The sequence below is a fragment of the Vidua chalybeata genome, chromosome 5, assembly GCF_026979565.1.
Source record: "Vidua chalybeata isolate OUT-0048 chromosome 5, bVidCha1 merged haplotype, whole genome shotgun sequence".
NCBI lineage: Eukaryota > Metazoa > Chordata > Aves > Passeriformes > Viduidae > Vidua > Vidua chalybeata.
In genome coordinates, this window is record NC_071534.1 from 17,003,052 (window position 1) to 17,029,305 (window position 26,254).

The 26,254-nt window shown below is 45.0% G+C and overlaps 1 protein-coding gene across 2 annotated transcripts; it reads left to right on the top strand.

The window, feature by feature from the left end:
• Window positions 1-1,286: 1,286 nt before the first annotated feature.
• On the top strand, window positions 1,287-24,885 carry LOC128788484 (retinoic acid-induced protein 3-like). 2 transcript variants are annotated; one of them, XM_053943551.1, is made up of 5 exons: window positions 1,287-1,435; window positions 1,598-1,785; window positions 20,866-21,821; window positions 22,814-22,857; window positions 23,556-24,885. In XM_053943551.1, the coding sequence occupies exons 3-5, from the start codon at window positions 20,897-20,899 to the stop codon at window positions 23,646-23,648; spliced, it is 1,062 nt and encodes a 353-aa protein (XP_053799526.1). In that variant the 5' UTR covers window positions 1,287-1,435; window positions 1,598-1,785; window positions 20,866-20,896; the 3' UTR covers window positions 23,649-24,885. The 2 variants fall into 2 exon arrangements, with proteins under 2 accessions (XP_053799526.1, XP_053799525.1); XM_053943550.1 differs by lacking the exons at window positions 1,287-1,435; window positions 1,598-1,785 and adding an exon at window positions 18,117-18,386.
• Window positions 24,886-26,254: the final 1,369 nt, after the last annotated feature.

Sequence of the window (26,254 nt, forward strand, 5' to 3'; positions counted from 1 at the left end):
TGTCTATCAGAAAGTTTTCTTCTGGGGTCAATGCCAGAAGGTTTTCTTCTGCCAGAAGGTTTTCTTCTTGGGTCAATCCTGGCAATTCAGATGTGGCATCAGTATCTTAGATTTGTCAGCTGAAGAGCAGTCCAGCACAGAGAACAAGCTTCGGCAGAATGAAACATTCACTGCCTGAAATTCGATCCAATACCTGCTAATGATTGACACTATCAAGGATAGGTCTGGGTTTTGGGTGGGGTTTTTGTGGCCGATTCTCGTAGTACTTACAAATGAACACAAGAGGGGGGTATTTACGTGGGATAGCAACTCACAATCTGGGAAGTGCAGAAAAACAGGTATCCTGGAAAGCTCTTTGTTTCCCTAGGCAGGGAATTTTGTTACTCTTAGGCAGAGTTCCATGCCAGATAAGTAGACTTTTGGAAGAATGAGATAAATGTACTTCGTATAAAACCAGAAGGTTACTGCTAGTTCTCATTGATAATAAATTTTTTCACACAGGATATTCCTGCTAGTAGGCAGAGAAGAGTGAGAAGCTCCTGCATATGTAAATTTACTGAAAACATGAAAATTTAATGTCCAGTAGAACCATTCATAAACTGGATTTTGGGCTACATGAAAAACAATGTTCAAAATAGTCCTTTTTAGATCTAAATGGAAAGTAGAAACTATTGCAGTAGTCAAGATGAGCACAGTGGTTATTTCACACTGTCAGCATAAATCTATATGTATGCTAGTCAGAATGCTTTTACATTTTCATTAGGGGCAGCCCATTTTGCAAAGAAATGCCAGAAAACCTAGGTCTGTTTTTTCATGAGGAACTGAGATACTCTTTGGAGCAAAAAGAGTGCCAGTGTTCTCACTCTTTGTTTATGTTGTAGCAGTTTACTTAAATCTCCCAAATGTCTTCAAGTCTGATAGCTCTGAAATGGTCTTGAGTCAGTGGCAGATCGTAAGTGTACAGATCTTGGGTATGTTCACTGCTAAGAGCCTTTGTGTAAAGGAGAAAGAGTGCTTATCTTCCCCAGGTCCTAGCACAGAGGGGCAGGGGTGAAAGCCCATAAATGAGAACTTGTTCATTTTACAGGACCCTTTGGTAGCAAACTACACAGATAAGAGGAAACAGCCTTAGAATGCACCAGAGAGAGAACAAAATGAGTGATAGATAACATGGGTGGAGATGCAAGTGCTTGTTCCCCATGGAGCAAGGGAGCACTCCCAACTGTCCTGCTGGGTGCTTGAACAAAATTTCTTATTCTTTTCAGGCAGGATAGGGTTGGTTCCAGTATAAGCAAAGGAAGCTTAAATCTCTCTGAGAGTCCTGGATCCTTGGAAAACCTCTGGAGTGTTATTCCCAGCTATGTAATGGATGGGATGCAGAGTCAGTCCTGAACCAATCTTGTAAAGTGATGTGAAGGGCACTTTGCTGGAGGAGGTAGGCTGCTGGAGGAGGTAGGGCAGAGTCATTCCTTTCAGAATTCCTTTCAGGTTGTAGGAGTCTGTAGCATCTCACTGTGTTCTTCGTATTTGGAAGCCTGCAAGAGCAGAGGGGATGTCTTTTCCCTTGATGGAGTCAAAGATAATCCCTCTTTTGCAGTAGCAAGAATATTGGTGGAGAGAAATAGAGCTGCTCCTTGTGAAAGAGCACAGAGCCTCATTGAGAGGAGTGACTAGACAGCTGGCCACCTCCCTTGATTTGGAATGACAAGCTGTACAAGCACTTGGCATTAGAAAAGCAAAGGTCTCACCACACCCACATTCTCACTGGTGCCTCACCTGCCACAGGTATGTGCATTTAGTTTCAACTAAAAATATCTCAACAGGTTTGAGGGGCAGGAAATGGTTTCTTTATTGTGGCTACTCCAGAGGGGCTGGGTCAGAGGGTGTTTTTATAACTGAAGTGGAATAGGGAGTGTCTGAAGATGTATTTGGGCAAAACAGAATTAGCAGCCAGCCTAAAACAAAATCTCTAGCTGATCTAATGAAACGTGAGGCGAAAAGAATGAAGTGAGACCTGTCTCTCTCTGAATAAATGTTCAGAAAAGACCCGCACTGGTATGCACGTGGCTGCATACTTTCATACAACAACTCCTGCCAGTGTGTTTGTTCAGTCAGGAGGGCTTTTGAGGGGCAGTTCTGAAGCACACCCCTGCACCCTCTGGAATTTCACACAGCAGGGAGCTGAGTGGAGGATTAACCTTAACATGATGTAAGGTAGGATTGGGCTAACACAATTTGTCATATTTTATGGTTGAAACTCAGGTGAAGTTTCAGTGAAAGCTGCGTTCTCAGAAAACGTTCAGTGGGGATGTTTGCGGTTTGAAACAATTCTGCACTTCCAAAGTCCATAATGAGAAAGTGATTATTTATATGTTTGTAATACATATTTTAAATTATGTTTTATGGTTTTGATTTTTAGTACTGTGTAGTTGAGTACTTGGGGCAATAACAAATAGGGATAGATTGTCTTCCATTTAAATGTTCTACAGCTAACAGAAGTGGGTCAACCCTTGTGAAGGGAGAAGTAAAATTAAACATGGATGTTAGTGTGGCTAACTAACTTCAATGTAAGTGACAATAGCTGCATAATAGTAGCAGTCCCTGGAACCACCCAGTGGTCCAGTACAGAAGCTGCAATGAACTGACCCATCTGAAAAGGATTTGGCCATATCAGTTCCCCAGTGCCATGCACCTCGTGCCCAGGGGCTGCAAGGGAAAGCATGGGCCAGAAAGCACAGCTGGGAACCAAAGTGGGCAATCCAGGGCCTTTTTCTGTGGCAGCAGCCTGAGCCTAAATCTTCTAAAAGTAATGAGGCACACATGAACTCATTCAAGGACCTGACAGCCCATATCTCCCCCTGCCCCCAGAAAGGGAGAGATAACTAAAGAGGGAGAGCTGAATGCCATGACTTTCTAGCAACACCACTAACTTGTGCTGACAAGAGTCTCAGTTTAGGAGGAAATCTCAGAAGTAATTGGCAATCTGAAGGCCTTAGTTTACAAATCAGGACTGAAGTTAGTAAAAATTTGCTGTTTAACCAAGCACAGAAGAAGGAAAATAACAAAGATACTTAAAAGCTCTTGAACATACCTAAGAAAGAATGGAATTCATTGCATGACCTATGAAAGACAGGCATGCACCAACTACTCTGGTGATACATAAATGTGAAGTTGTGGTTTGCCTGCAATGACATGTAAGGAGCTTCTGTAAACATTCAAGTGAGCAATTAATTATTGTAAATGTTGCAGAGTAAATGCTGTAAAAATCCAGCTTTGGTGCCAGATGTAGCTCATGTAGTCATTCTGAATTCTTACTCCTGTTCTTTATGTACTTAGTAGAATTTTCTTTTTTTGAGGGGGGAAACCCCGCAACAATTGTAAGCACAGAGAATAATAATATGAGTTCCTGACAGAATCCCAAGATTTGGAGTTAACTCCTGAACTTTAAAAAAAAAGGCTAAAAGATACTTTCTTAGATTTCAGATGGCTTTTTCTCATGGTCTGACTAGGAAAGCTCCTTTTGAATAACAACATTTAAAAGGGAGAACTAAGGAAGTTTTGTTCCTCTGGCACCTAAGAAATGGAAATGGTTACTTGATCTCTGGCCCAAGGATGAATACAGCCATGCCTCCAGTGCTGTATCTCTTCCTGAAGACCTTTCAAATACAGAAACTTAGGGTGATGACAATAACACTTTCTCTCTGCTTCCAAAGCCCCCCTGGGGCACCAGTGTTTGCCTTCCTGAACATGGTAATCGAGTATCTGTCATGCCTCATGGTAGGATGTGTTGGACTGTGCCAAGGTCATGCCTAGTTGTGCAATAGAAGACAGTGGCACTGTGCAGTTTTTAGATGTTGCTATTGTAGGTCCTCAGGGAGGGGTGGATGCCTTTGGAGCTTGTTCAACACTTTTTCAGGGAAGCACCTACAAGCCTGAAGCTGTGTTTCCTAGAGGTTAATACAGGGTAATTTTGCATGCCCAAAGGGAAGAGAACTCTTTACCTTTGCCTTATCTTCAGGAGGATACTCATCATTGCAGAAATGTACATGGTGGTCTGTTGCCTCTCTCTACAATAAAGTTGGGATAGAACTCATGTAAAAGGGTTCTGCCTTCTTTTGGGCTTGTAAAGGTTCCTGAGGAAAGGGAAATGTAATGTGGGCTTCCTATGCAAAAAGTAGGAAAAATTTTTTCTTGTGTCTCACAGACACCATTGCTTCTGTCCATCACTTCCTCCTCCCATTCTGATATTTTCAAGGAAGGTAGGTTTATTGGCATTTATTCCCATTTGGATTTAAGTTCCCCCCCCCCCCTTAATCATGCTCAAATTTTTTACTCATAAACATGCTTCTGTGTAAAGGAAAGCAAATAGCAAAACTTGCTCTGCAGGTTATCTGTGTGATATAGATGGAGGGACTGCATGATAAGGATGAACTGCTTTGGTTATGCAGGCTTCCAGAAAAAAGGACTCCTTTGTCTGTTTTTTCAACATTTGCTTCATCCCATGAATAAGGCTAAAGCATGAAATTTATTTGCTTTGATGTAGGAGAAAGTCTTTTGCAAATAAGAGCCAGAGTCACAAAGGTACCTCTTTTCCTGCAGCAGCAATGTAAGGATCCATGGAGCAAGCCTAGGAAAGAATGTGTGGAGGATCATTCAGTTTTATTTAAAGCAACAGAAATTAAGGTATCCCAGAGTCATCCATCTAATTGCATATACTTGGTCTTCTGTCTTAACTGTAGCTCAGTTGAAGGGAATTTATAACAGGAAATACCCAGCCTGATCCATCCTTGACAGCTTCTGTGCTCGGTGTATCATCAGCAAGGAAGTAATGCTGCTTATCCTTCAATATGTATTCAGAATGATAGATTTGCCACAAGTGAATGATTTCTTATTATTGCTGCTCATGTGCATGGTTAGAGGCTTGTTGAGCCTTTACCCTGGTGCCTACCAGGGGCTGTCTTTGGTCATTAAGGATTAGTCTTCTCCAAACACAATCAACAATGTGAAGCAGACAGCCTAACAGATTCCTGACAAAGCAGCTTTCCATGCCTGTAGTTGCAGGTTTTGAGATGCTTCTTGGAGATCCTGCAGAGCTTTGAGCTATTTTTCCATTGGATACACTCAAGGGATGTATGTGTATCTTAGTTTAGTCTTCCTCCACCCATTGGTGAGAATTTCTTCACTATTATCTAGGAATCTTAGAGTTGCCTTCCCTATTTTCAAAAAGAGTTTAGATAAAAATGCAAACTTTTAAAAATGAAAAAGGCTGTTCTCTCCAAAATGGACAGCATAGTGAGGAATGGTTATAAAGGGTCTGTGGAAGAAATGTCAGATTTTTTACTATGTTCTCTCTAAAATCTAATTGAGACATAAGCACAGGCAGATGTGAGGTTATCTGGCTGGCTGTAGCCAGGCCTTCTCATCTTGGATGACTTTGTTAGAAAGCTCTTCATTGCAAAAAGCCTGCTAGTGTTTTGTGACCCTTTGGTTCTTCCAAAGCTGCCACTCAGATATGACTTCTATACTCCAATTGTACTGTTTCTGTCTAGTTCAGAGGGTGACTTCTTGAAGATCCATTCTCTGTATACCAGGCTATTCCCTCTTCTTTCAAATGCTGCCACTTGGTCTGTCTGATGAACAGTTTATCATTAGTGTGGAAATTCCCTCCCCATCAGGGTTGCATTAAGCTGATGGGTGGGGGGCAGAATCACTCTCACTAATCTTGCTCTTGTATTTGCACGGACTGTTTGTGATTATGTGATTGCTGTGTCCTCTGAAAATCCTATAGCAGAAAATTGTAGCTCTCAGATTTAGTAGAAGCAGCAAATGTAGGGGAAGACGACTACTGCAAGTGCCCTGTTAGCTTTCTGTTATTGATGAACCTGTTGTGCAATGGCAAGGGAGCTTGCTGGAGGGCATGATATCAGTTAAATATTTGGTGAGTGTCTTTATCTCTGTATCTTACACATACAGCCAATAAGGCTTCCTTTTATTCTTTTTTCCTTTTAACACAAGCAGCCCTTTGGAAAGCTAATTGCTCTGTTCTTTCTTGAAAAGGAAGGTGGAACCCCTGAACTGGCATGTCCTCTGCCAGTCAGAATAAACAGATTAAAACCTTTGCGAGCTCTCCTCCTTTGTCATGTTCTTTAGTTTCCACTACTTTAGCCCCACTACTGAGGCTGGGGCAGCCTCAACTGGAAGTGTCCAGCTTTGTTAGCCCTTTGTTTCTCTGACCACCTGACATCTACAGGACTTTTTATTACCAATTTATATGGAGAGCAGAGAAAATGTGCAGGTGAGGATGCTTTTGTGCCTCAAATGGCTTGTGGGTTAATGTCCAAAAATATGCTGAAGTCTGTGGAAAAGACAGTGCTGCAAGTTATTGACACATGAAAATACAGGGATAAAGATGAGGACTGATGGGTGGAGCAGCCCTCTTTTCCAGCAGGACAGTTAGTTTGGATCAAGTTGTTATCTCTCTTGGTGGGACAAGACTTTTGACAAATAGAGAACTGAAGCCAGCCATGGTTGGGTGACCTTGCTTTGAAGTGACTTCTGTGATCTAGATAGTCATTTCCTCGGCTTTCATGATGGCAGGACAGATATCTAAATTTCTGCTTGCTTTGCTAAAGTAGAGTCATGAGCCTTAAAACTGGAAGCTGTGAGCCTTAAAATGAATTCTGTATAGAGGGAAACAGCTTGTGAGCTTCTGTGCTGCCCTGGGTTCTGCTACGGCTGGAAGGCTTTTCTCTGTGACTGACGTGGGCGATGGGCTGAGCCTCGCGGCAAAAACCAGAACTGCCCGACACACAAGGTGCTGGTACAGCAGAGCAGGTGAGCCCGCCTGCTCTGCATGTCAGCAGAATCCCAGAGGCACACTTGGCATCTTTCTGCTCTCCTGAATTGGCTTGCTGGATTGCATCATTACCCAGCCCGCTCCCATCATTTGATCAGATAAGGCTTACCAAGGGATTCCATTAAGCTTTGGAAGCATTCAGTGACTGGTATCTTGGGACAGTGATGCTTGCAGGTACATGAAGTTAGGGAACCACCTCTCCTGTGACTGAGTGACAGGGAATCTCCCTGCACAGGCTGGGGTAAGGAAGCCCCTCTGCCCACGAGTGCCTGAGTGCAGCTACCCTCCCTGCCTTCAGGCTTTTCCACATGGACTGACTTGTTTCTTTGGAAGCATTGGCCAAGGTTTCCCTTCACATAATTAACTGATAATGATGTGCTTTGTTTCTTCAGCTGGCACAGACCTGCTGAGTTCTGCTGAGATCCTTCTCAGGCAAGATTTCCTCTTGCTCAACATGTCCCAGAATGTGTTGCATTAATAAGCTTCCACTATTTGGTGTTTTTTTTTGGGACCTCCAATCTTCTCACACCACCTTTAGCCTCTCCTACATGTTTGAATCCCTTCCTTCACCATGGAAGTCTCATGTATGCATCCCCTTTTCCAAGCACCTTCTGCACTCTCTGCTGGCTTGTCCTCAGCCTTGGCCCCCCAAATAGCCTGCAGCCAGGCCTCCTCAACAGGACTGTTTCTGTGCTTTGCTGTTCATCCTGCATTGCAATATGGTCCTGCAGGCTTTTTTCCTGTCTGTTTAACAGGTGTCTGCCCAAGCTGTTTGCATTCAGTTCTGTTTTTTGTTTTCCAGAGTACAGGGAAGATGTGAGCTGCCTCAGGAGTTCCAACGTGGCTCTCCCCATCTTTATGGTAGTTTAGGAAACACTTCTGTGCCTTGAAGCCTCTTGCCAGAGGAAGCTACTACAACCCCTGTGCAGGTAGAGGTTCCTCCACTGCACACCTGCAAGCATATCCCACCTCAGTAGTTAAGGGACTGGCTGGAATCTGTGTTTCCTGGTGCTCTAGAAGATACCAAACAAGCAGGTGTATGATAGAAAGTAACAGAGATCCTGTTGGGCTCTCTAGGCAAGTCTCTTGTTAATTAATGTTAATTTTGTTAATTAATTAATACTGCTTGTTAGGAAAAGATGGTTTATTTATATTCAACAACTTCTTTCAACTCATTACTTGTAGTATTCAACTCTTTTTGATAAGTTACAAGAAGGATGGTTAGATTTAGGGCAAAACAATCAAAATTTTGTGCTGTCCTGCAAGGTTAGGATACATCCTAACGAGTAATAGTTTCAACATGTCATTGTTCTGCTTGATGATTATAAATGAGTAGTTAAGAAAGTCAGACCTCAATTGGCCAGCAGAGGTTTTAACCATGCACACATCTAGATTAACCACTCCGGAGATTGGGGATTTTCAACTGTTACGAAATAGCAGACTTTTTTTTAAATTGGAACAGGACTGTTAACAGATGCTGCATTTGCTAAAGAAACCAGATTGTCGTGTAATACATTCAGAATGTGTGCTTTGTTTGGCAGAATCGTGCATGTGGATTGCTACTTTTCTTTGCCGTTACCTCTAGTGACAGCACACTGCTGATCAGACAGGTGAATCATCAGAGGCTGGATTTAGTTTTTATTTGGGTTGTTAAGTAAGAACTAAGTTGGTTTGGTTCAGTTCTGGTTCAACACAGCTTCAGATCTACTGTCCGTGTTCAGTTCTGACTGAGGGAAAGCTAACCCCGTGTACTGTAAAATCTCATTATAACATGAATCCCATGTGGATCACAGCTCTGTAATTTGATAAAACCCTTGGAGCAATGGTATTGCTCAAATCCATAGCATATGTGGGTAGGATCCCTTCATTCACATATAGCACAGGCTTTTTTTTTTTTTTTTTTTCAAATTAGTTCATGCCACATAGTGGGATGTGTTGTGTGCCAAGAAGAAGGTCTGTGCTAAAATTTGTAGTGATTCTTGGTGCCTTTTAAAATGTAGGCACAAAGGCACTGAATTTTCTGTGTGATCAAATAAACCTCCCCACAGGTCCCAGAGAGGGAATAATGTTTGCTTGTTGAAATGCAGCAGCACTACCTGGTGCCCAAAAGCTGATGGGTCTTATCGTGGGTGAGGTCCCATCTGCAGCCAGGGATTCCTGGAAAAAGCAATATATAGCCTTTTAAAGAGAGCTACTCGTGTTGCAGTTGGTATTTCATGACTGCAAACAAGTGTCTGTTATAGCAGTTTGTTCATAATGAACAAGGAAGGGGTTATCGGGCAATGCAACAATTTTGGAAGAGAAGAACCTGCTGCAGAGAGGCAAAATTTCTCTTTGGCTTATCATGCACACACCAAGCGGCATCCCTCATCTCTGATGCTTTCATGGATTGCTCATACCATTAGCTGAAGCTGTGTTTGCATTTCTGAAGAGGTTAATTGGCAATTAAACCTCCACTCAACTCTTCCCTGGGGTATGGCTGTCACTTACAGTGTCACTTTTGTTTGCCAAGCAAAATAGCCAGGGCTGCTGGGTCTGGAGAGCAATGGGGAGTCCAGGAGCTCCCATGGGAGGCTTGTCCATCACACCCAGTAGCCAGCTAAGTGGCCCAGGAAAGAAGCATAGCACAGCCAGAAAGGGACTCCTTAGGTGGGAATTACTGGTCCAAATGGTTGCACAGGACCTCTTTCTCTTCATACTGCAAGCCAGAAGCTTTGTAAACCTTCTCTATTTCAGCCAAGTCCCCTCCATTTGGCTATTAATAATGACTTCACACTGATGTTCTTCCTCCTAGCTTAGGGAAGCTCCTGGGTTGTCAAGAAGTTTGGAAGAAAAATAATGCCAGGGACATGGCAATCAGTTGTATTTTTTGTCTAGTTCAGACCTCACCTTCTCCTAGCCCTGGGCACAACATCCAGTCGGGAAATTCACATTTAACAGTTTAATGCTCCTTTCTAATCCAATATTGCTGCTTGTCATTGTAAACATGTCAAGTTTACAATATCTTTAGTGACCATAGCTAATGTGCGATAGCAAATATTTCCACGGGCTTATCTGAAATCAGGAGAGGAGTTAAATGAAGCTGTGAGGTGAGACAAGGAAATTATCCCAGCAGCAGATCAAGAGACACTTTTGAGTTCTGACAGCTGGCCTGAATTGTCAGTGGAAATTTCCATCTGAACTTTCAATGAAATAATGGACTTTTGGTCAAATGAGTGAGGAGAGTATCTATGTATGTGTGAGTGTTTAAGACTATATATTTGAGGGATTCTTTTTTATTTGCATGAATCAGAAAACTTAAAACAATAATAGTAGGAATTTTATGCACAGACTGCATTTTTCAGTTAACTTTCCCTTTGAGATTTCCACTCTTTATCATGAAAGATTTAAAGGGAGAATAATTAAATGGATTACATTAGGTCTCTGCTTCAGTTCTCAAGTACTTAATCTCTCTGGCTAGGATTCAAATCTACGGCCTCAAGTGCTCCATCTTTAAAAAGTGGAGCTAGTGAACTAGATAGCATTTAAACAGTGCACATCTTTTGGATCTGGCATCCCAAAGCAAAGGAGACCTATTGCAGAGGAACAATAGGTAGATGTGTTATGTATCCTGCAGTGAATTTTCTATGGAAAACCATTTTCAGTGATGCTTCTGGCTTGCAATTGCCCGTTCTCTTTCTCAACCTGCCTGACTGCCACTTCCACTCCTGGCTTGTCATTGCCTTTTGCTCTTCCCCCTCCTAGCTACCACTTCCACCAACAGCACCCTCACACCTTGCAAGTCCTGCATTTTTATCTAGTTTTAGTAGACATTGCACCACAGAGGCCAAAGCATGGCAGGCAGTGTGAGGCTGGGTGTGGCTGCCGGCGGGGTGTGTGTGCTTGCACACAGGTATGTGTGTTTTTGTGTGGGTGTGTGCCTGCCAAAATTAGGTAGAAACTGCAGAAAGAGGCCTCATTTTACAGAAGCCAACAGGAATGCTATCAGGCCTCTGAAACACACCCATGTTGTTGGTATGTCCCTTAGAGAGCTCAGTGTCTCTGGTGATACTTGGAGTTGGAGATTTCATAAAGCATCAGTTGTGATTAGCAAGTAGGATGGAAAAAAACTTGAGAGACCTTAATACTGATGCAACAACCAGTCACTTCTGGCACAACTGCATTAAGAGAATCATTTAAGAAAAGGGTTCTGGTGGGAGGAGTAAAGAACTGAAATGCAGTCCTGGGCCTCCAGTGAGGCAGTATCTGGGGATTCTGTGTCTGTGTTGTCCTCAAAACTGGAAGAGCAACCCACTTGCCTCAATACACACTATGATGGAGAAAGCAGTGGAAGGAGACCTGCATGCATAATCTTGGGCCAAGTGAAAAGAGGGTGGCCAGCAATATACTGGCCTTTTAAATGGAGGATACTGAGCTCTGTTGCCCAGCCAGCTCCATCCTCCACCCAGGATGAGCGTCCTAAACAATCATCTGGGTTCCCCCAGCACTGGTCGGATCCACTGCTGTCTGTGCACGAGATGTCCAGGCTTCCAGGGCATGCCATCTACCTGTGCCAGAAACCAAGTGTTTCCCCAGGCTCCTGGGTTGCCACAGGGAGGGGAGTCCTCAGGATTTGAGTGAAAAGGCATTTTGTGCATGCTGAAAACATGGCCCTAGCCCTAGCCTGATAAAAGCACACATCCTTGCTTTTCTTTTATCTCATCTCTGAGCATTTGCAAGGCTGTGTTGGTCTTTTTGGCATATGCAAGCTGAGCCGGGGAAGGATTTGAGCATGGACCAAGCTAGTACTCTCCTGATGGATGCTGACATCTGAGTGAGGCCTTGAGCAGCCCTCCCAAGATATCTGCCAAGTTTTATGGTCATCTATAATCAGGGCCCTCCCAAGATATCTGCCAAGTTTTATGGTCATCTATAATCAGGGCCGAGCAACAAACTTTATCTTGAGTGAACTATCAAGTAGAAGTGAGGCATTTGCTTTATAAGTCATTTATATATAATCTGGTAACTATTACTCACTGGCATGTCTGCCAGGTAAGCACTGGCCTGGCACTTCTAAAAATCTCCAGCTCTAACCCACAGGAACACAAACCATCTCCCCTCAAATCAGGAGCACCCGCAGATTGTAATGCCCATGGCTCCTGGGAGATGGCTGTGTCTGTGGAACATAGCAGAGCAGGCAGATGGAGTCCCCAACTCCATCTGCCTGAGCTTTGCTGCCAAGCCCCTAGCACCCCAGAAGAAAGGGCACAGAAGAGAAGCTCTTTCTCCCAGGACTGCAGCAAGACATCCTTCAGTAGGGCTGGCACTAGAGCATTGTGTGTTATCATGTTCTTTGCTCACACTTTCCTGAAGCCTGACTAAGATTCCCACTGTGGTTCTCCATGTGGCTCCTCAGCAACTCTCCAGCTCCAGGAGGTGACACTGGGATTTGTGACACTCAGAACATGAACTGCCTGCCCTGGGGACCTGCTCTAAACTGTAAGAAAATATTTGGGATCAATAGGCTGTGAATTCAATTACTCGACCTTAACTTACAATTGTTCCTTATATTTTTCTCCCCTGATGCTCATTACTGTCAAGAAAAATCATAGCATTGATTAAAGGTTAGTCTGCACACACTGACCAAAACTGCTGACTTCTTCCCAGGCCCTGATTCTGCAGTCAGTAGCAGATTTGTATGTAGCCATTTCATAGAATCAGTAAGGTTGGAAAAAATCTACAAGATCATCAAGTCAAATCAGATGTGTCTAATTAAACATATAAACACAACTGTATTTTTGATAATTTATCCAGGAGAGACAATATTGAGTTTATGCCAGCTTTTATGCTGGCTGCAGCGGGACACAGATCTGTACTTGCATGAAGCTTGTTGATAAAAAATAATCCAAAATCTATCAATGTTTTTGTTTTTTTCTTTTCTGACGAAGTCTAAAAGGGAGGAGTGATTTATGTTGGATCTCAGCTTTTCTTTGTGCTATTGTGGTGGTGTTTGATCCAGAAGCAGTAAAGAAGAATTTTCCATATTATTGAGCACGGTCGTTTTTGTGTGCAGCCTGATTCCCAGGAATGCTTCCTGCATGGAAGCAGTTTCCTGCAGAACCTCTTACCCAAGACACTGCTGGCAGGAGAAATCAGATTCCAGGGCAGGATGGCTATCTCAGAATCTCTATTGCCAACAGCCACCCATGAAAGAGGGAGCCTGATCCTCTCCCAGCAAGAATCTCAGCCACTCTTTGCAACCTCACATCCCATAGTGTGAAGAGGACAAGGAGGGAAAAGGGGAAACTACTCCAGACACAGTGGGCAAGGAATGCCAAAAGGAACATCATTAGTGGCTGGACAAGGGTACCAAAACCAGGACTGGGACACAAGGAAAGCAAAGGCTGGCTCCTCCTGGAGTGCTTTGCTGAGAGTCCCTCTGTCATGTTCCACTAGCTAAAGATGCAGCCAAACTTCCCATCTATCCTAAATCATCACCCCAGCCTTGGAGTCAGTCTTTCTGGGAGAGAGCAAGTGCAGGTCCTCCTGGATCTTCCCTGGCCTGTCTTTCTTTCTAGGGGTATGTTTTCAGATCCCTTGTTTATTGAGAGTTATTTTCCTAAAATGTCTGTTTTTATACAATAACCAGTCGTATATATCAGGGCAACTTGCTGCTTTGGGAATGCATTAGCATAAAAGCAGATGAGGTTAATGTCATAAAGGAGGGCTGGAGCATTCTTTGCTGAACTGGTAAGTGGGTGGGCACAGGAAACCTCCAGGAAACTACATGTAGAAGAATGGCTCAGTTGTCATGAGTGAAATGTTAATCAGCATACTGGTGAAAGTCCTAAAGGAGGTGATAAATCTAATTCTTTTTTCTTTAAATTTGTTCATGACCTTAAAAAGCACCAGTTTTATTGTATGAAAAGGCTCTTCCTGGCCAAAGTGATTACAGTCACATTTTCAGCTGTTCTCCACATAGTTCTGCCCATTCTTGTTCCAGCTTCCACACTTGTAGAATATGAAAGACTGTGATACCTGTCCCCATGGGACAGGAGCATGTCCAAGGCATGAACTCAGCACATGTTCAGCAGGTACTCCAGGAGCTACCCCTTGCCCCTGGGTTTCCAGGTACCAGGCTGTTCACACCTGGGATTGTGTACAGAAGTGATCCTGTTTGCAACAATGCAAGGGCATCATGTTCCTAGTGGAGAACCAGGCAGTCCATTTCCATAAGCAAGGTCTTCTCACCAGTTAGGAATGCTGTAACAGTTAATTCACAAGTTTGAAAGTTTCTGTTTATAGGATATACTCACTAACATTTATTTCAATATTTTAATAAGTTTCCTTGTCCTCTCCTTGACCAAATCTATCCCTTTCCCAGTAAATGAAAGTCCTCTACCAGGAATTAGGGCATTTAGGAGGCAGGAAGAGAAAGGAGTTGGCCCAAACCTGCTCATTTAAAGAAGGGAACCTCTTTGAGAGGAGGCAGCAATCAGCACAGAAAGCAAAGCATTGTTACATACCAGAAATGTTTGTATTTTTCCTGAGACTGAAAACGGCACGGAGCACAGCATGCAGTTTGGAAGAACTGATAGCTGCAGAGAAAAGTGTTTCTTTTGCAATTATTTTAGATAATACCTACTTTTTTTGGTGCAACACTCTTCATTTCCAAAGGGAAACTATTCAGCTCTTAGAGTCTTAGAGTTTTTGGTAATCCTTGGATACATGCTTTCAAAGGCAGAACATGAGGGATTCAAGGACAGGACACCCAGGAGAAAGTCCAGTATTATGCAAAGAAATGACACCCCCTCCCTTGTCTTCTCTCCTGTCTAAGGCAATGGTGCCCTGAGCTGGCTGGCTGAAGACCCATCATCCCTGTGCCAGGCTTTCCAAGGATGTCATAATGTTTATACCTGAACTCATTTAAAGATGAAGAAAATGGGTGGAACTTGCTGTAATGTTAGCTCAGAATGACTGTGATAAGTACTGGCAGGGGGATATTTTTCAGGGAGCAAGGCTGTTCTTATGTTATTAAGCTATCTGTTTGTGCACGGGTAGCTAAGCAGAAGGAATGACACAAACCTATTCACAATGCAGCCAATATCACTGGTCAAACATAAACATGTTATTTAGACACATTCCAGAGCGCCATGCACCATCTCTCCCCAGGCATCTGCTTGCCATATTACTTGTCTTAATAAAGATGCTATCTCAGTCCCTGCACCTCCCAGACATGCTTCCTTCCCCACGCCTGGCTGAGCTGAGGGGGCTGCAGCATTCTGCCATTTGCTGTGACACTGAAAGCAGTGGAGAAGGGCTGCCCCAGGGCACTGGGTAGCACTGGGCACTCCCACCCCACAGGAGGGAGCAGAGCCAAGCAATGCCAGCAGCAAGAAGGGGCAGGGAGCAGAGCTGACTCAGAGGGAGAGCCCAGCCCTCATCCTGCTGCCTGAGAACTGGGACTTGTGGGTGCCTGCTGCCCAAGGGGTCAGACCCTACTGCTGTCCCTGACTCATCTTGTCAACTATCCTTCCCACTACCAGCAGCCAGCTTTCTTGTCCAGGGCTGAAATATGGCCAAAGCAAACAGTTTTGCTACTAACAGCTTCCCACCTAAAGGAACTTCCAGTATTACCAGCATTTTGCTACTGGATTGTGTTTCAATTATTTTGGAGATTTGCTATGCAATTCAGCTGTCAAGTGTAAAGATCTGTATCATTCTCTTGTCTCCATCTCTATTGGAAAGAAATGGGTAGTTCTGAGGTGTGATTTGGTTTGTCTTGATGCAGATCAACTGCAACTATCCTGGAAGTGCCCCTTTCTCTCCACCAACCATAGTGGGAATCCACATGACTGCCTCCAAAGAAGAAGTCTGCTCTGTAGACACCTAGGAGTCAATTTGATTGTCCATACTCTGCTGCCTAGGGCCATTTGGGATCTTCTGTGTTATTAGAGTGAACTAATGCTCCAGAAGGACTGATTCCCACAGCTCTTGTATCTTATATGCTATCCTTATGCTGTTCACTGAGTAACAGGTAACAGAGCTACAGCACCTTCAATTAACTATTTATCCATGCTGCTGTACCAGAATTAAGTCCTTACAGTGGACTAGGCACTTATATATCAGCTGGCCATCTCAACTCTGAAAGAGCCAGGGAGATTGAGCACTCAGTCCATTTGCTCTTACAAAGGTGATTTGAGATGCCTGAGGGTATCCAAAACATCTGCACAGGACTGCCAGATCTGATAGAGGAGGTATGGGAAATTTATGTGCTCCTGAAGTGGTCACTGGAGGTTGAGCAGGAGACACTGGGGCATCTCAGATGATGCTATGCTGGTGTGCAAACAACTAAAATGAGGCCCCAGGCAACCACACCTGGGAGCATTTCAGGGTACACAGAAATAGACACCTGCATCCAATTAGCTGGGACAGTCCTTCTGACCTTACGGCTGTTTGGGAGCTGAGACATTCAGTTCACATTTAGGTAATAACCATCAGACATCTAAATTTAGGTGCCTCTATCTGCAGGTTACATCCTGTCCCTAAAATGAGGTGACAGCTATCTCACCTTTCTGATGTGATCACTGTGCCATTTGTACTCGCACCTGTAGACCAGTGGTGTCTCTCCACCCTCCTTGGCACAGCATGAGAGCCACGGACACCATGTCTCACACTACAGTGAGTCAGCAGCCCTCAGGCTCCAAAATCGCTTGGGATTGTTTTTAAATGTAGCCCCATTAGCCTTCTGAAAGTACAGGTTATGTCTGATGACTGACTCTCATGGATTTCTCAGGCATTCTGAAAAATGTCCATGTTACTTTTATCTTTTCTTCCCCTGATATAATTTGACATGGTCTATTCCATGAGGTTTTTTTGTGTCTGTGCAAATGTAGGGAAGTAGCTGGCAGTCCATAATGTGCTCTGACAAGATGCAAATAGGCTGGCAGTGACCTTTGAAAGCTTCTTTGGTTGCTTTCCTAAGACAAATTGGGTCCCACTGAGATGGTGCTAAGCTCTTCTCCATCTCTACTTATTTTCTATTCTCATTTTTCATAACTGCCTCCTTCTTGGCTGGCTCACTAAGCCCAGGACCTGCTTTAAAGTTTAGATTAATTTCTTGGAGAGAAACCCGATATGTCTTTTCCTAAGAAGCCTCAGGATTTTACACAGGATTTTATTTGAAATTAAAGTAGGAAGGACATGAAGAACTGTCTTAGGGCTCAGCATGGCTCACCCCACAGTGACTGCACTGAGTGTTGCCTTTCACTGGATGAGCCACTCATCCCTGCAGGTCCTCATGTACTTCTGTGGGGTGTGGAAGAGAGGACCCTCTCGTATGAGTTTTCTGGCAGCCTCCACATGTGAGATTCAAAAAGGATCAGCACCAGAAATAAGCCAGAAGCCCTAAAACAAACAAAATTAACAAGCAAATGAGACACCTGTGGGCACTTAGATCTCAGCACAGGCATATGCAGCTGCTCTACTCCACCCCTGGTTTTGGGAATGTGCACAAACTTCGTGAGGTGAGGAGGATTGTTAGGTCTGGGGCTGTGTGTGTAGGGACTGAGTGCTTCATGTGAACAGGCCTTGATGTCAATTCCTTAATCAGGATAATGAAATACTCCCAGTGAGTAATATTTAAAATAACAAATGAAGTCACAAACACATTGGATATACTCGAGGATTTAGATGGGGTTGTGCTGATAGGTGTGTCGGGCCAGAGGCATAAAATGTAGAGCAAGGGGGAATTTGTCATTGCCTTTGCTCATTAACTGTTTGGGCCAGCAATTTGGACAAAGTGACTCAGTGCTCGCGAGCAGGCAGAACTGAGCCTTCAGAAAGCAAGGCTGGTCTGAGTGAGACACAAGGAAAGCCAAGCCGCCCTTTTCAGGAAAGAAGCCGGTGACTCTTACTGGCACAGGTGGAAGGGACAGGCAGAGCAGACAGGTCCCCGCACGCAGACGCAGCACCTGCTGAGAGCCCGGAGGAAACAAACCATCTCCGGATCCAGGCTTGCCACTCGCTCTGGGCACTGCGGGCCGCTCACACACCACAGCCTCCTCATCGCCTGCTTTGCAGTTTATCTGCCGAGAAAGCAGGCAAAGACACAAAGGGCTCGGAGCAGGGAGGGGACGCACTGCTATTCATAGTCGCGGTCCCCACCCACGGGTGCCAGGAGCCAGACAGGGGAGCACCTTATCAGGTGCCTGACTGAGCAGCATTCAGCGCTGTCCCAGGGCTCCATCTCCACCCCGACGCAGGGGTGAGTGCCCCGCTGACGTCAGGAGCCCTTACTTCATTTCCTGGCACAGGGGCCGAATTTTCACAGCCGTGTCCTGTGGGAGAGGAGAGGCGGTGGAACTGGAATAGGCGTGCTCTGCCCCACCTCCTCAGCCCTCCAGCTGTTAAAGGTCCCAGGAGCGGCGGGCGCGGAGCTGCTGCTCGGCCGGGGTTGCGGGAGCGGAGGTGCCCGGGTCCTGGTGCGCTGGACAAGTGCCTCTCCTAGACGGAGCCTCCCTGCTACCTTCACCAGACAGACCCCAGAAAGGTAATTCAAGGCAGTGTTTTACAGGATCCAGGTCGGGCCTGCCTTCTCATCTGGGTTGGGATGGCGTGCAGGACCATGGCTGTGCGGGGCATGGGGTGCCACAGTGAACTGAGAGTGCCTCCCGGCCTTGACTCTAAGATGGGACTGCCAGCTGGAGCTGGGGAGACGCTCCCGGGAAACGATTTGAAATTTCTGGGTGAATGGGTGTATTTTATGTACAAATACCAATGAGAAAGGAGGGTCAAGTTGGAGGGAGAAGACTCCTCCTCTCTCAAGTGAGAGCTATGATTTGGGGTGTGCTGTATAAGCTACCACAGCACAGGCTTCTTTGCATAGAGCCCCTGCAGAGCCCCTTGGAATTCCTAGACACTGCTGTAGGGGCTGGATGAGCAGACTTAGCTTCTGGGAAGCAACATTCACCCAGGAGACAAGGTAGAGGCTCATCATTCCTTGCAGGACATCTACTCTGGACAAGGAAGGCAGTAAAAATGGTTGCAAGTGGCCCAGTTCTCCAAGTCAGGAAGGTTATTTCCGTCCCATTTGTTCCACTGGCCGTGGTGGCTGGCTGTGGCAAGCGCCACTTGCAGTCAGCACCATTCAGGAGCCAAAGCTGTGGACGTGCTCCGTGCTGTCATGAGGTCACTCACGCTGGTTCTCTGGGCTCTTCATGTGCCTCAACAGAGCTGTGAACAGATAAGGTAATCTAATCAACAGTAAATATCTGTGGATAAAATTTTAGAATTTTCTCTCTAGAATTTCAGAAAGGTTCATTATTTATTACTCCCAATTGTCCAGATAACCCAGCTATCTGTAAGATATCATAAATCTCTGTTTTTGTGTACATTGATTTTGAAAACTCCTTCATGTCTTATCCACTTATTCCATTCTCTCTATGGCAGTCCAAAATTCCTGCATATTTGAATAATTTGCATTTTAATGTAGCCAACCTTTTGAAGAGCTGTACATCTTTTACACAGTGAGGTTAGAAGATGGAAAAATATTTTCCCAATTCAGTTAGAAGCAGGTTCATTGAAGCATATGTGGGACTGGGAGTGAGTCAGTGGTATTTTCACCCTTTGTTCATCCCTTGGTTAGATCAACTGCCATTTATTAAAAACACAATCTGCACTCACTGAAATCTGCTGGAATGCTTTGAGAGCCAACTTCATGAGTGCAGTATGTTGTTCTGGAGCAGGAAAATTAAGCCAAATGGCATAGTGAGCACTAAAGTCTAAATTTTGCAAAGTTGATTTTTTTTTTCCTGTCTATTAGAAAACCCCTGTTTTTCCAGTATGAGTCACCATTAAGGACTGGTTTGCTCATGTTTCATTGTGATATTGTATCTAAACTTCTCTTTTGATCAATTTTAGAGACTCAAGCCTGAGGACTTTAGTATTTAGAAATCAGTACCTGGCCCCTAGGGTCTAAACTCTGGTACGTCCAAAATGGGCCATGATGTGCCAAAGGCCCCCCCCGTGCTGTGGGTTCTGCATATGCTTCAAGCTCTCAAGAAAGTAGGGAACTTAATTCCCCTAAACAGCCCACTTAAGCTCTCTTATCCCCTGGGAGACAGGCTTGCTCAGACTGCACTGGAATCCTTATGATGAGACAGTAGGAATGTGTTAGGGACCTTGACATCATTGACTTCATTGGCTTGTGGACTGCTCACACAGTGAGCTAACTAACTTGGTGGTTAGTTCTCATGCAATGAGCAGCATTGGCTCTGACATGTCAGGCCTCTAGTCAGTGCAAGGTCTTGGAGAGGAGAGTGAGGTCTTTGAGACACTCCTTATTGCTACAGTGCCGTGAAGAAGGAGAAATATGAGTTCAGGGCTAGTGGTTGGTGGCCTGTATTTGGTGTTGAATTTGGAGTGAGAAGGGCTATGCTGGAGGCATCCGGATTAGTTATCTGCAAGGTAAAAGGTGTTAAAGTTCCCCTTCATTCATAACAGTAAACCAAAGCCAAAAGTGCCTCAGAGAAGGTAAAAGGGGGAAAATTAATGTAAAAGAAAACAAGTTCTTTGTTCTGTATTGTTCATCTCTGAATCTCCCTGGTACAAGGTACTGATGTTGTTTGAACTTGTCAGAAGAGTGTAAACTGAGTTATGACTACAGCTGTTCTTGTATCACAGAACTGACAAGGCAGCTCAGTCTCTGCACTGCAGGGCACCAAGCAACTGCCCCCTGCAGTGCCTCACCTTCTCCCTGCTTCCCACACTCCTAAAATGTTGCACAACATCAGGCACAGTGCAGAAGACATGTAAGGTGAATTGCCTCCTCCTGAGGGGCTTGGCTTGCACATGATGGAGAGCCAATGCCAGACTTTGAGATGACTCTGCTGCCATTGCACCATGTCCTTAGCACTGTGGTGTCCTTGCCCAGCGAGGTGGGGATAGAGGTCTGTCCTGCCTCTCCTTCCCCACCGTCGACAGTACCCAGATGGCTGAATTGACAGCCTGTGCTTTCTCTTTTTCTACAGCTTTGGAGAGGCTGTTCAAGAAGGCAAGAGGATGACAACGTCACCTCCCCAAGGCTGCGGCAGCATCAGTGCTGACTACTACCTGCTCTGTGACACAGAGAAGGCCTGGGGGATTGTCCTGGAGTCACTGGCTGCAGCAGGCATCCTCATCACCATTTTCCTCATCTGCTCGCTCTTCTTCCTCATCTGCAAAGTCCAAGACAACAGCAAGCGGCACATGATCTCCGTCTATTTTTTCTTTCTTTTAGGCACACTCGGCGTTTTTGGTCTCACTTTTGCCTTCATCATAAAACTCAATGACAGGACTCGTCCCACTCGCTTCTTCCTGTTTGGAGTCATCTTTGCTCTCTGCTTCTCGTGCCTCCTCACCCATGCCTGCAACCTCAACAAACTAGTGAGAGGAAGAAAGCCCTTCTCCTGGCGAGTGCTGCTGCTCTTCATTGTCTCCTTTGCCCTGGTACAAGTTGTGATCAGCATTGAGTACTTAGTCACCATGTTTGTAAACCAGAGAGAAGAATTCCTGAATATGGCTCGGGAGAATACCAACAAGGACTTTGTCATGCTTCTGATCTACGTGCTCTTCCTGATGGCTCTGGCCTTCTTGGTTTCCATATTCACATTCTGTGGGCCGTATAAAAGCTGGAAGAGGCATGGGGCACACATCTTTGTCACTGTACTGTTCTCCATTGCCATTTGGGTAGTGTGGATCACTATGCTCATAAAAGGCAACACGGTTTTAAGCAAACAAATGTGGGATGATCCTGTTGTGGCCATTGCTCTGGTGTCCAATGGCTGGATTTTCCTGATAATGTATATTGTCCCCGAAATTTGTTTCCTCACTGCTCCTCTGAAGCTAGAGGACTACCCTCCAGAAAATGACTTCTGCCAACCCAAGTTCATAAAGCAGGCAACTGGAGTGGACAACCGTGCCTACACCCAAGATGAAATTGTGCAAGGTACGGTGAAATGAATGACTCCACTGCCCCTCCAGCCCTAAGCACACAAGCACCACTCATGACCTAGAAGAGATGGGAGAGCTATAAGAAAAAATTTGAAGATGATAGGTGAATGAGAGGCTAGGAAAAAGCTTCAGACTGATGAAACTTTGGAAATGCACATGAAGATTAATCTCCAGACATAAGGGAAATGAGTGAGGACCAATGCAAAAGCTAAAGATGTGTAGGAGGAGTGACTGAGTAGGAGACTTGCTGCATGTCAGGCCTGAAATATAACTCTTTATGACCCTGCTATGTCTGGGAAGTCCATGTTAAAAATCAGGAGGGTTTTTTGTCTCTTAGTGGTGCATCAGCTCTTCAGGCCTATCTAGGTTATACCTTGGAGGTAATTTATTCCAGTTCTGATCAGGTTCCCATATCCATGTAAGAATGAAATCATCATCCAAAAAGGAGGCAAGGAAGTCTCTCTTTTCTGTATGAGTCTTTTGCCTACTTGGACAAAGCAAAATGTTTCTATCAATTGAGGTTTCCCAAACCTGTGGGTAGGAGATGTGATTCCTCTGGGCGTGGATTTGCTACTGGTATCACGTTCATCACCTGGAGCCAGACCCCCAGGTTTGTGAGAGAATAGACAAGAAAGGCTGTGCTCTCCCAGGGAATACTGTGAAGGGGGTCTTGTGCATACAAGTGGGAGGGATTTGGCTGGTGATGGTGATAGTAATTGTGAAGCAACAGGAGGTGTCTAAACTCCAAGGCCACCTGCGTCCTGTTATTTGCAATACCATTCATTCCTGCTTTCAGAAGGAAATATTAATGTCCTCCACCTACGGATTTTATAGGCCATTCCTGCCTGCACATTGCACAGTTAGACCAGTCTAAAAGCAGCTGCTCATGTAGCCACTGACCCTCTGAGTCTCCCTTGATGTGGTATTTCTGAGATACTGTGTAATGCTAATGCACTAACTTTCTCCTGCTTTTGTCTTGTGACACAGGAAATGTCAACTACTCCCCGTATGCTTCTCACTTTCAGATGAAGGTAAGTTAATGTCACCCCTTTCACCACATGCAGGCTATAGGCTACTGTTCAGGTGCTGAAAGGAAGGGAAGGAGAAGGGACAAAGATAGATGGGCCTAGAGCACACCCTGTGAAGGCAGGCCTGTGCTTTGCATGGAGCTAGGTGATTCTGTGACATGTTCTTGAAGGTGCCTGTGGATGGGAGGAAAGAAAGAGCTATGACATGTCCAGGGACATGGGAAGGCAAAAGAGGCCCAATGTAAAGAGGTTATGTTTTTCAATGCTTTGGGATTTGGTACCACATAAGAAGTCCTCTCTTCGAGCACAGTTCCTACAGTAGACTGTGCCCTTTCCTCAGGAGAGTGTGCCTATTTCCTCAGCCCATGCGCTGAATGTATTCCCACCAGCAGACACTGGAAGTTGCAGTGCAGATCCAGAGCGGGCAGTCTGCATATCCACCTGTCCATTCACCAGTCCTCCTTCAGACCACAGCCTAGCCAAGTCTAGTAGCTCACATCATGTTCCCACATGGTCCCTCTGGTGACCTGTCTCCATCACAAGTTTGTTCTGCCAGGATCCTCTTCCACAGCCTTGTTGGTCACATTCTCAGGAAACCTTCAGCTCTGTTTCTCCCTTCCTTCCTTTGTTTTCTTTATAAGCCATGCTTTATTACTTCTGTCCAGTTTTCAAAGGTAAAGACTTCTGTGCTTCCTTTTCAGGCCATTGAACCCCAGAATGATTTCTCCATCCCTCGCCCCAAGGCCCGGACAAGCCCATACCATGACTACACTGGTGGGAAAAGCCCCATGTAGCAGCTCCACAGTGAGCAGAGACTAAGTGCCCCTCAGCAGAGGCACGGGGAATGGGCCACATGGTGACAAGGGAGATGATCCTGCAGAAGAATCAACCCACACCAGCAAAAAAGGAGAGGGATCCTCTTTCCCCCACACAGGCACTTTTGTAGCTCCCTGTTATTCTTCAGACATAGCTTTCAGACATGGCCCTGGCCATCCTGTCCCTGCTCACTCTGTCTCCATGGAATGGAGCTTCTCTCTTCTGATGGAAGAGCATTCTGGCCTATTTCCAGCAGGAATGCTAGAGAAGCAGGAAGATCATCAGCTGGGTCTGTGACTGGCTTTGCCTGGCCTGCCAGGCAGGACCTGATTTAATCAGCTCATGGGGGTCCCTGCACCCCTCATCTGATGGGAGAAGAGGAAGAAGCAGGAGCATCAGCCCTACACATTCCTTCCTCCTGTCCACCCACAAAGACATCTCAGGTACTACTGAGAACATCTTTATCTATCCCCTGTTACTTTTGTGCCCACTCCCAGTCCTGCCTGGCTGTCCTCCGGAGATCAGCGAAGAAGAGACAGAGAGAGAGAGAAAGAAGACTCCATTTTTCATCTTCATATTTGCTTCCAGCACCTTCCTCATCATCTAGGGGCCATGCTGGAGTTGAGGAAGAAAACTGAAAGACATAAAACCATCTACACCAATTTAGCCTGACACATGTTCCAATTCATGTTCTAAGAGCTTCCTTTCCAGCTCTGGTTCCTACCTATGTGCCTCAGCTGAGCTCCCCAAGGTGCCTGCCCCTCTGCAAACTCTCCCTCCCCACCCCAGCCATTTCAGGCTGTGGATCCCCAAAGACAAAGCCTCTTCCATGTGGCTCCTTGTGATACCCTGGTGGGATATAATCCTGTGAACCCTGGATCTCTGCTTCATCCTGAGTGTGTCTGTGACATTAACACAAACATTTCCCAAGCAGCCAGGTTACAGAGGGCATACACTCTTCTTCCCAGGCATGAGTGAGCAAAAGTGTGTGTGTGTGGTGTGTGGACTGCACCCTGGTGATGAGCAATGAGTCTGCAGGGTTGAATCATTCTGTAACCTGCTTTGCATTTGATAAATAGCTTTCCATGGTATTTCATATGTAACTACAGAGAGCTCTCCAAGTGGGTGTGTGTGGTACACTGGCGTCTGACACAGCTGTATATTTATTTAGTACTTTGTATATGGACTGTTTAATTAATAAAAACCCAAACAGCCTGTCTGTGAGAAACTGGTGTTTTTCCTTGGGAATGTGATTCCGGTAATGGCTGGTGGGGTGATAGCTCTCCGTGGGTTGGAGTGGGCCCCCTGGGAGGTTGCACTTAGGGAAAAATGGCAGAGAGATGCTTCTTTGAAGCTGTCATTGTGGACCAAAGGTCAGCTGCTTGAGGCTACAGAAGAAGGGATAGTAGCTTCTCCATGCTACTTTTCTTGAATAAAGTTGATTCAATGTTAGGAGTGCTTAAGAAATGAGGAAATATAAATCCAAGCCACAGCAAGCAAATGCCAGAGGAAAGATGTGAACTTCTTATCACTGCACGTGTCTGTATCTGCTGTATCAATACTCCTGTATTTATTCGCTTGCCTCTTGTTGGGTACTTGCATGATCAAGAATAGGAAAGGAGCTTGTGGGTATGTAATTCAGTTTGTAAAAAGATGTCTTTCTGATGTTCTGAATACATGTAATATTTTTATTTGAAAGTAGAAACAAAATCATATTAGTGCAGATGATGATGATAATAATTTTTAAACCTCCTGATAGTACAAGGCTATAATTTCCCTTTCTAGAGAATACTCTCTGATGAGATTCTGTATGGTGTGTTATGCTACCACATACCCTTATGCTTGGCAAGTAAACCCCTTCCTCAGGCACAGTGAATCAGGCAGCCTGGGTCTTCCCCACTCTGCCTACCAGCACTGAAGAGCAACACAGGGACATGTGAGGCTTCTGAATCCCTTGGCATGAGAAAGATTCCTCCTAAGGATTGGTTTTGAAATGTATCACAGGACAACTTGTCTTTTTCTAGTAAATTTGAGGTGGAAATGATCCCTCCTAACCGTCCCTCCTCTTTTTTCCACCTATGCATTCCACAGGTGTAACAGAGGATGAGAGAGAAAACTTGAGGATCCTAATATAATATCGGAGAGCAGGCTGGGAAAAGGGTTTGTGAAGCCATTATGAAACTTGTTAACTTGTAGACTGAAGGTAAGAGGGATATGCTTGAAACAGTACCTAACTTTCAAGAAATTAGCTTTTCAAGCAGATGTGGTGTCATTGATAACTATAATATGTCCCAGGATGATTCAAAAATGTGTTGAAAGAGAGCCAGCTCCTCTGTTTCAGTGGAGTCTGATGGAGCAAAGGAGCAGGCTAACAAGAGAAAAAGGAGTGAAGTGTGCTCTTACCATGTGTTTTCCATATCCCAGACACTTACCAATTCCTTCACTAACTGCCACAGATCAGAAAGTACCTCCCAATGAGCCTTTGCCCCAGAGGCAGCAGAACTAGGAGGGATGAGAGCCATCATATGCACTCCCATTGATTCAGGGCATGGTGATTTTCTTGATTATTTGGTTGTTACTGTGC